General features: G+C 40.4%; 1 protein-coding gene across 1 annotated transcript; it reads left to right on the top strand.

The window, feature by feature from the left end:
* Window positions 1-404: 404 nt before the first annotated feature.
* On the top strand, window positions 405-2523 carry LOC311077289 (uncharacterized protein). Its single transcript, XM_084139109.1, has 3 exons — window positions 405-613; window positions 686-1944; window positions 2177-2523. The coding sequence occupies exons 2-3, from the start codon at window positions 742-744 to the stop codon at window positions 2240-2242; spliced, it is 1269 nt and encodes a 422-aa protein (XP_083995235.1). The 5' UTR covers window positions 405-613; window positions 686-741; the 3' UTR covers window positions 2243-2523.
* The last annotated feature ends 8415 nt before the right edge of the window (window positions 2524-10938 follow it).

Here is a 10938-nt window from a genome sequence, read left to right as displayed (position 1 = left end):
TTTATTTATTTCTTTTCTTTAGCACCGCTCTTGTCCCTCGCTTTGTAATCATTTATCGTTTATGTTGTATATAATTTGTAAATATATTGTTTGGACGTATATTTGATTCACTGTTTGTATTATTGGGTGTTTTGTTATATCAAATTTATATTACTTACTAAAAGCAAGTACAAATCCAGTTTGGTCTCTGCCTGTTTCTTAATTTATCACATTACATCTCCTCAATAGAGTGCAAGAATATTACTTTAAACAACTTTCTCTATTTTTATTTTGTCTGTTACGTTTCATAACCTCTAGATGCCAAATACATTATGTGAACGTAACATAATTGGGGGCTCGTCCGGGATCTGAACCCGGGACCTCTCGCACCCGAAGCGAGAATCATACCCCTAGACCAAATTAGAGGTGATTGATAAATGCAGGAAAGATGAATTGTTAATAATAGCTGACCACTTCCAAATTGCGATTCCCAAACAATTTTTGAAAAAGAAAATTAAAGCTGAATTAATTGATTGCTTAATCAATTTTGGAGTTTTAAGCTTGCCTGAGGTAGACCGAAGAACAGATCATGCCGGCGAGGAGCAGGATGCTGGGAAATTGAGTAAAGGTGAAGGTGAGTTAGTCGCAGCCAAGGCGGAGGCTAATGTTGGGACAACTCTTCCACCTTTTGAACCTTTTTCACCAGGCACTCCCAGGTCGACAGGGGAGGCACAGATTAGAGTGCGGATTGCACGGCTCCAGATGGAAGCTCAAGAGAGAGCACAAAATCGCCAGGCAGACCTAGATCTGAGTCTACAGGTGCGCAAGCTCGAAATTGAAGCTGATAAGGAGATTAAGCTTCGACAGTTGGACATTGAGGCGGCGAAGGCTGCAGCGATGGCCTCGGTCCAGCGAAACTCCTCATCGGTAAGTGACAATTCAGCCAATTTGAGTTCAGCCACTTTTGATGTGGGGAAGCACATTGCTTTGGTGCCAAATTTTCGTGAATCGGAAGTGGATAGCTATTTTAACGCCTTCGAAAAGATTGCGACTTCTTTGGTTTGGCCGAAAGAGGTATGGTCATTACTGTTGCAATGCAAATTGGCTGGGAAAGCTTTAGAGGTTTATTCAACCCTGTCATTAGAAGATAGTCTTAAGTACGATGTGGTTAAGCTAACCATACTTAGGGCTTATGAGTTAGTTCCAGAGGCCTATAGGCAGCAATTTCGTGCTCGTAAGAAGAATGCCAGTCAAACATATGCTGAATTCGCCCGAGACAAAGGAATTCTTTTTGATAGATGGTGTGCTTCTAGCAAAGTGGAGGATTTTACATCACTTAGAGAGCTGGTGTTACTTGAAGATTTTAAACAGTGTTTACCAGAGAGGATGGTTCTTTACTTAAATGAACAAAAAGTGGCAACATTATCTCAGGCAGCAGTGTTAGCGGACGAATTTGTGCTCACGCACCGAAATATTTTTCAGTCAGGCACAGTGGAAAAAAGTTACTCGAGGGCACCTATGAAGGTTCAGCAGTCCAATTTGAGTGGTGAGAAGCCCAAAGAAATGCGGGAATGTTTTTACTGTCATAAAAAAGGACACGTTATAGCAGAGTGTTTGACTTTGAAGCGTAAGCAGCAGGCTCAAACAAAAGAGGTTGCATTGGTGAATGCTGTTAATTCGAGTGTGCATTTCGAGGAGACTAAAGATGAAGTTGATGGTGTTTATGTACCATTTCTTTTTAAAGGGTATGTATCACTATCAGGGAAAGAGGAAGATCAGGTGGAAGTGCAAGTGTTAAGGGACACAGGTGCTGCCCAATCATTTGTGTGTGCAAATGTTTTGCCTTTTTCAGATCAAACATCAGTTGGATCAAGCAGACTGGTACAGAGTTTCAGTATGGAAGTCATGAGAGTTCCAGTTCACCATATTCATCTGCGGACAGACCTGGTGTCTGGTTTTGTGGAGGTAGGAGTACGCCCGGTTTTACCAGTGAGGGGTGTTTCCTTCATTCTAGGTAATGATTTGGCTGGAGGAAAAGTAGTACCTTTGTTGGAAGTAGTTGACACTTTGTCGGAAGAGCATAGCACTGATGAATTGTCTCAGAAATATCCAAATGCATTTACTGCTTGTGTGATCACACGTGCTCAATCAAAGAAGGATAGTGAAGTGTCTTTATCTGATTCTTTCATATGTGTAGATCGAGAGGCAGAGGAAAGTCCTGAAGGCAATTCTCAGGTCAGTGATCATGGGAATGAGGTTGTAGTGAGTGACCCATTGACATTAGTGATAACTCGTGAGCAATTAATTGAGGCCCAAAAGAATGATGTTTCACTTGTAAAATGCTTTAAGTTGATTGAGAAATCTGAGTTTAACAATGTCTCATTTTTGGTGAAAGATGGACTATTGATGCGGAGGTGGCATAAAAATAATACTATCGAGGATGAGTGTAATGTTGTTTATCAGGTTGTCGTTCCTTCTATTTTTCGGCAGCAGGTACTATCATTGGCTCACGATCACTTGCTGTCGGGACACTTAGGAGTGACGAAAACGTACAACCGCATTTTACAGCATTTCTTTTGGTATGGTTTGAAGCGTGATGTGGTACGGTATTGCAAGACTTGTCATGTATGCCAGTATGCTGGAAAACCAAACCAGGTGATTCCACCAGTCCCTTTAATTCCAATTCCGGTCATGGGTGAACCTTTCGAGCATGTAATAGTGGATTGTGTTGGCCCTTTACCAAAGGCCAAATCTGGTAATCAGTTTTTATTGACTATTATGTGTACAGCTACCAGATACCCCGAGGCAATTCCACTTCGTAAAATTACATCCCGAGCAGTGGTTAAAGCTTTAACGAAGTTCTTCACCACCTTTGGTTTACCGAGAATTGTTCAGACTGATCAGGGCACAAATTTTCTATCTAAATTGTGTGCTCAAGTCTTTACCTCCCTCAACATTACACATCGCATTTCCAGTGCTTATCACCCAGAAAGTCAGGGAGCATTGGAAAGGTTCCACCAGACCTTAAAAGCAATGCTTAGGAGATATTGCATTGAGACGGGGTCTGAGTGGGACGAAGGTGTTCCTTTGCTTTTGTTCTCAATCCGTGAAACAGTGCAGGAGTCTCTTAAGTTCAGTCCATCAGAGCTGGTCTTTGGCCATACTGTGAGAGGGCCATTGAAGGTTCTAAAAGAAAGAATGCTAGGTATTGAGGACTCTAAGAAAACAAATGTGTTAGACTATGTCAGTAAATTTCATGATCAACTTCAGAAAACATGTATGTTAGCTCGAGAGACATTAGCCAAAACTCAGGGGAAGATGAAGATGTGGTATGATAAGTCTGCTGTTAACAGATCTTTTGCAGTTGGCGATCAAGTACTAGTTTTACTTCCAGTTCCAGGGTCTGCTTTAACTGCACGTTTTTCAGGGCCTTATGAGATCTTGGAAAAGAGGGGAGAGACTGATTATGTATTGAGTACGCCAGACAGAAAACGTCGAAAACGGGTATGCCATATCAATATGTTAAAAGCTTACCATACCAGAGATGGCGAAGAGTCATTGAAGGAAAAGGAGGAAAATTCTGTCCGTCCAGTTGGGGTTGTGTGTGATGAGGGCTCCTTTGTCGAAGAGCCAGATAATGTGGAGGGCTTGTTGGAGTTGGATACTCCATTGTCATCTGCCAGATTGACTAATTCTGAGACTTTGGCTAAGTTGTCCAGTTTCTTAGTCCATCTTAATGCTGGGCAGAAGGAGGATATCGTTAAACTCCTTAGTAGCTCTTCTTCTATATTGGGGGATACTCCTACACTTACCAATGTTTTGCAGCATGACATCAAGGTAGAGGATGCCCAACCAATCAAGCAACACCCGTACAGAATTAACTTTAATAAAAGAGCTGCAATGCAGAAAGAAACTCAGTATTTGTTGGAAAAAGGTTTAGCCAGTCCCAGTATTAGTGCGTGGAGTTCACCATGTCTTTTAGTACAGAAATCGGATGGTACCGCACGATTTTGTACAGACTACCGTCGTGTTAATGCTGTAACAGTACCGGATTGTTTCCCAATGCCTAGGATGGAAGACTGTGTCGACAGTGTTGGTTCTGCCAAATTTGTGAGTAAGTTGGATTTGCTCAAAGGATATTGGCAAGTTCCGTTAACTCCTAGAGCGTCTGAGATTTCAGCTTTTGTAACACCAGACTGTTTTCTTCAATACCGGGTTATGGCGTTTGGTCTACGAAATGCCGCAGCTACTTTTCAGAGGCTGGTTAATTTGGTTCTGGCTGATGTTCCAAATTGTAATGCCTACCTTGATGACATAGTGATTTATTCACAAAGCTGGGAGGAGCATTTATCTACGCTAGAGTCTGTATTTAACCCTCTGAGGTCGACAAACGCGCCGACGCGTTTTGCCGGATTTTCTCCACATTGTAGCACTATAAACTTAAATTACTCCATCATTTATGGTCATACAGAAAAAAGAAAAATAAAAAAAGAATATGTGATATTTCTCCTTTTGTATGTGTCCACTTACAATCAAATCAAAACATTGTGCTTTTGTAAAATAAAGAAAATAAACAGGGTGTGCTTTCTGCCTCTCCGTCGCGGTGAACTTTTTTTTCTTGAGCACGTCTATAAACTGAAACAAAACTCAGCGAATACTTGTCACACATTTATGAGCCATATACCTTTATAAACATTTAAGTGTGTACTTTTAAATGATCGGATTCAAAACGAAAACAAATATTCTCTGTTTAAGTAATTTGTATAAAACCAACAAGATGTCCAGCTTCTCAAACGCTTGCTCATTACAGTTAATTTGGCCACGCCTACTCGCGCAAAAGATATTCACATGCAAATCTCCACATGGAACGCGAACGCGCTCGTTACCTCAACAACAAAACACTTCACTTCACTTTTCGTCGAGTTTGAAAGACGTGCCTGAGCTTACATTGGATTTAGGCTACCTCAGAAGAAGAAGAACGCGATTTGAAGACAAGAAAGATAAGGTAAGAAATTCTTACATAGCCTAGTTTGTTATTGTTGCATAAATGTCACGTTGCAGCTGAACTGTTGCTAGATATATGGGGAATATTATAATATTTAGACCCGTGTTTACTGTGTTTGTGGATATCTGCTCAAACATAGATATGTTTATGGTAACCATAATGTTTTATATTTGAGAGTGATCGCGTTTGAATGTATCATATTTTGCAAGCGATCGCGTTTGAATGTATCATATTTTGCAAGCGATCGCGTTTGAATGTATCATATTTTGGATGAAAGCAAAACGCACCAAACGGCTTCATGTTTTTATTATTATCTCATTTCATATCATCATAACGGATGGAAACATTTGAAGTAACATGATAATCAATATATTTTTCTCTAGCTTCTTTTGGAAGATTTATAGGCTGCTATAGGTTATTTATTGTTATTATTATTTTATCCGCACTGCGCATATACCTTATGCCTACAAGGCACAACAAACCTGGTGTTCATTATATTATATATCGTTGGAAACGTGTGTGTGTGTATTCTGTGAATTTTAAAAAGGAATTTTAAAAAGCAATTTTAACCAGAAAAATCTAATATTTATTTCCAAAATCGTGCAGGCCTTTCTCTTGATATCAGTATGTTCACTTTTTTTTTTTTTCAGGTCCCAGATGCCACTGAGGACTTCAACATTCACATGAGTCTCAGTACGTGAACATGGTAAAGTGAAAATCTTGGAAATGAAAGGTATGTACAGTGTTTTTAGGAATGGCACAAAGGTCTCTGTCTTTGAAGTGCTTTTTTGGCATTTGTTGTGTATCTTTGGATTATGTTGTGTTGTAAATAAATCCAAACAATTTAAAAGCCATTATTTTTTAAATCTCCTCATTTACAGTATTGTGCAAGGTTGCTCAGAATGATAGGGGCCTGATAGCTCCTAATAGGGCCGTTAGGGGAGGTTCTTTGTCTTTCTCAGGTGAGAAAAGCTTACATATTAATGAGCTCTCGCATAAGGCTTTTTCACACAAAACACGTCGTAAAATTTTTAAATCAATATATTGTCTTATCTGAATGAGCAGTCAGGGTGATTTTCACATAGTTTTGCAGCAAATATTCTAGGCTACGTCATACAATTTTCAAAAGTCTTGTGAAGAAATAATCAGTATGGGTTTCATGGCCTTATTTCAGTGAGAATTTTTTTTTGTATTTTCAAAAACCACGCATAAATGTCATTATCTCAAAACTACAAACTTTTACATACATGCTGCTGATATATTATTGTAGCAGAGTTTGTGCTGAATACAGTGTAATTAGACTTTAGCCATGAAAATGTCACAAGTAACAGAAATAACCAGAAATGTCAGAGCATGTCAGAACACCTCCAGGGCCCAGAAAACAGCTCAGACCTCAGAGGGTTAAGCGTCTGCAGGAAGCTTCACTAACTTTGAACCTTGCTAAATGTGAAATCGGTAAGGCTACGGTGACTTACCTTGGTAAGCAGGTAGGGTATGGTCAAGTACGTCCAGTGATGGCTAAGATTTCAGCTATAAACGATTTCCCAGTACCGAAGACTCGACGCGAGTTGCGTAGGTATTTAGGAATGGCTGGTTATTATCGGTGTTTTTGTCGCAATTTCTCCTCTGTTGCTGCACCGTTAACCACGTTACTTAGTCCTTCGGAACCTTTTGTGTGGTCATCAGAATGTCAAACAGCGTTTGACAATATAAAAGTCTTGCTGTGTAGTGAGCCTGTACTGACTGCTCCAAATTTCTCTTTAGCGTTCAAATTGGAGGTGGACGCGAGTGATTTAGGAGCTGGTGCCGTACTTCTACAGGAGGATACGGGGGGAATCGATCATCCTGTTTGTTACTTCTCTAAGAAGTTTAATAGATGTCAACGGAATTATTCAACGATAGAGAAGGAAGCTTTGGCTTTGTTGTTGGCGATCCAACATTTTGAAGTTTAGGTCGGTTCTTCCATTTCTCCTGTGATTGTTTACACAGACCACAATCCGCTAACTTTTATTTCACGAATGCGTAATCAGAACCAGAGGCTGATGAGGTGGTCCCTTATTTTTCAGAACTACAATCTCGAGATCCGGTACAAGAAAGGTACAGAGAACGTAGTGGCAGATGCTCTGTCTCGGGTATGAGAAGTAGCTACTTTACTATTTTTGGTTCTATCAAACAGGTATACATGTTTGGTTTTAATGGTGCGGGTGTTACGTCCTGTGTGGTTTGGGAGGGTTGTTTTGTTTTCTCTCTCTCTCTTTCCGCTATTCTTTCTCACAGGACCAGTGATTGGAGGATGTTCCTGTCACTCATTGAGTTCACCTGACAGCCCGAGAACCAATCAGAGACTGGGGTGTGCGTATAAAGATCCGGAAATGATGCCAGTGCGGGAGAGCGGCTTCGTCTCTCTTTTGTTTTGCTCTCTTGTGGTTATTTTGTTTCTTGCTTGTTATTGTTTAGTTTTGGTGTGTTAAAGTTTACTCTGAGCTCTTCGTAACGCTGTTTTACTGCGTTTATGCTGTGATCCGACTCTTGATTTTCTCTGAGCTTGTTAAGTCTTTCATCGTTGCATAGCGATGGGACCAGGTTAGTACATCACGTGATATACATTTTACAACACGCAGAGTAAAAACTATTTAACACACTAGTTTATGAGTGGGTGCCAATTTATGTATTTCTGTTTATTAGGTAGGGTATTTAGTGGCGTTTTACGCTGAAGATTATTTTCTTTGCTTTCTTTACTTGAGTTTAGTGTTTGTTCTGGGGTTTAGTTAACTTGTTTTGTTTTATTTATTTCTTTTCTTTAGCACCGCTCTTGTCCCTCGCTTTGTAATCATTTATCGTTTATGTTGTATATAATTTGTAAATATATTGTTTGGACGTATATTTGATTCACTGTTTGTATTATTGGGTGTTTTGTTATATCAAATTTATATTACTTACTAAAAGCAAGTACAAATCCAGTTTGGTCTCTGCCTGTTTCTTAATTTATCACATTACATCTCCTCAATAGAGTGCAAGAATATTACTTTAAACAACTTTCTCTATTTTTATTTTGTCTGTTACGTTTCATAACCTCTAGATGCCAAATACATTATGTGAACGTAACATCGTCTGAGTAAAATGAGCCCGCCCCCTTGTATCTATGACACTGTGATCCAGAGCTACGCTCAATACAAAATCCCTATGTAATTTACCATAGTAGGAAAAGCATGTGTGTTTCACAGGACGTTCCTTCCCCATAGTAAGTCAATGGGGCAACTTTGGGCAGCTTCTGCCCCCCAGGGGTGCAACTTTTACCCCATTGTGAGGTATGTTCTTACAGAGCCTGTCAGCCTCTTTAAATGTGGCAAATCACACGTTTCTGTGAAATCCTCGCTCAGAGCTACGAGCAGGGTGCGATCTACGGGGGAGCTAGGGGGAGCTCGGCTCCCCTTAATTAGACATGGGCTCCCCTGAAAACGTGATTTGTGAAATTTTGGGGGGTCTCAAAAAATATTGACTGTTATTTTGACGTGCAATTTCAGTTTTGTGTGATGTGATCATCGTGGATTATTATGTGTAAAATGGCAAAAATATCATTCATTCATGCAGGACGGCAATTTAAACTATACCGGTAATTCACTTCAATAAAGATAGCTATGCATGCTATTCTTGTAATGAGCATCAAGGTGTGGTGGCGCTGCGGTGCAAATTCCACTCATGTTAACTAGTGATGTATGTCTCAAGACCGGTCTGTTACCGCCAACGGTGTGTGTGTGTCTGTAACCATAGCGACAAAACGACCAACTTTCGGATCCTGCACTTTAGCCTATAATTTCGTTTTTAAAAATTGAATAATGTATTTAAAAGTTGCAGAATGGATTAATTTGGAGACTCCGAAATCGGCAGAGATAGGCAGGCATTTGCTTAGATGAATTTGTGTCTTTGATATCTGTGTGTGTGTGTGTGTGTGTGTGTGTGCGTGTTGTTTGATTACAGTATTGTATTTAAGATGGTGTTAGACTAAATAAACATTTACAGTGAGCTCACAGTCACACACATGGCATGGTCTGTCTCTGTATTGTTCTGCCTGTGTAGCTGAAGTAATACCGTCTAATATGTATTGATTGTAAACTGCGGCTGAACCCTAGTATGCTGCTGTTCTTGAATTCATACAAGTTATAGCTTAGCTTCAACACTAGTCTGACCTTTTTTTTTTCCCCTCCAGTCTTGACTTGGTCTGTCTTGGTCTTGGTCTCGATACCCTCTGGTCTTGTTAGTGTCTTGGTCTCGGTTTAGGCGGTCTTGACTACAAGTCTAATGTTAACTCACAGATTCGTCGAAAAAAATATAAACGAGGCCATTGATCTGCGCGCAAAGTCCTTGAAATCCATTCTGTGTTAAGGTAAAAAAAAAAAAAAAAGTGGGCTCCCCCAAAAGACACGGTATAGTTCGAACACTGGCTACGAGTGGTCAAAGTTTGTCGCAATGTTAAGTCTATGGGATTTTTCGGCCGTTTTTTCGCCCCTGGGGTGAACACCATACCCCCGATCGCTTATAAAAGTCATAGCACACCATTCCCGAATAATCCGTACGATTTGACGCCTCATTCGTGGGTCTGTGACAAAAGCTGCAGGAGGAGTTACGCGCCAAACTTTTGTACGGAATAATAATAATAAGATACTAGAATGTACATTTCCTGAAGAAAATGTGAAGTGGTGCTTGCAGTGGCAAAACTCGCCACTCGGTTGCTAGAGTGTGGTACATGATTGCATACGAGCCAACAAACATGTCTGTACGATATTGTGGGGCTGAAATATTGCTTCTATATGTTGCAATATGGTTGCTAGGTGGCTCTAAATGGTTGCTAGGGTGTGAATACACAGTTACCATGATGATATTTACAGACTGTTTTACAACTGAAACTAATGAGCCAACCCCCATCTCTATACAATATTCTGATGCAGAGATGTAGGTCTTGTAAAATGGTTGCTAGGGTACTCTGTTTGGTTGCTATGGAGTTGCTTGGCAGCTGCTAATGATGAAACTGCAAAGGCTTCTTGTCAGTATGAATGATATAAACCAACTCCCATCTCTATACGATGTTCTGATGCAGAGATATACGTTTTGCTAAACGGTTGCTAGGGTACTCTGTTTGGTTCCTAGGGAGTAGCTTGGCAGCTGCCAATCATGAAACTCCAAAGGCTGCTTGTCAGTATGAATGATATAATCCAACTCCCATGCCTCTGTGAAATACAGAATGGAAGATATCCCTCTTTGGATTTTGGTTGCTAGTGTACTCTATTTAGTTGCTAGGGAGTGGCTTGGCAGCTGGCAATCATGAAACTCCAAAGGCTGCTTGTCAGTATGAATGATATAATCCAACTCCCATGCCTCTGTGACATTCAGAATGGAAGATATGCCTCTTTGTATTTTGGTTGCTAGGGTACTCTGTTTGGTTGCTATGGAGTTACTTGGCAGCTGCCAATGATGCAATTCCAAAGGCTTCTTGTCACTATGAATGATATAATCCAACTCCCATGCCTCTGTGACATTCAGAATGGAAGATATCCCTCTTTGGATTTTGGTTGCTAGGGTACTCTGTTTGGTTGCTAGGGAGTGTCTTGGCAGCTGCCAATCATGAAACACAAAGGCTGCTTGTCAATATGAATGATATAAACCAACTCCCATGCCTCTGTGACATTCAGAATGGAAGATATGCCTCTTTGGATTTTGGTTGCTAGGGTACTCTGTTTGGTTGCTATGGAGTGGTTTGGCAGCTGCCAATGATGAAACTCCAAAGGCTTCTTGTCAGTATGAATGATATAAACCAACTCCCATGCCTCTGTGACATTCAGAATGGAAGATATCCCTCTTTGGATTTTGGTTGCTAGGGTACTCTGTTTGGTTGCTAGGGAGTGGCTTGTCAGCTGCCAATCATGAAACTCCAAAGGCTTCTTGTCAGTATGAATGAA

The sequence above is a fragment of the Abramis brama genome (genome assembly GCF_963993115.1).
Source record: "Abramis brama genome assembly, contig: SCAFFOLD_100, whole genome shotgun sequence".
NCBI lineage: Eukaryota > Metazoa > Chordata > Actinopteri > Cypriniformes > Leuciscidae > Abramis > Abramis brama.
The sequence above is the reverse complement of the archived record's forward strand: the minus strand, read 5'-3'. Positions and strand labels throughout refer to the sequence as shown.

Bases quoted from the DNA above. Each gene is read 5' to 3' on its own strand.
- LOC311077289 (XM_084139109.1), top strand. From the start codon at position 742: ATGGAAGCTCAAGAGAGAGCACAAAATCGCCAGGCAGACCTAGATCTG. The intron at 1,945-2,176 runs GTAGGAGTACGC...TCATATGTGTAG, and splicing joins TGGTGTCTGGTTTTGTGGAG to ATCGAGAGGCAGAGGAAAGT.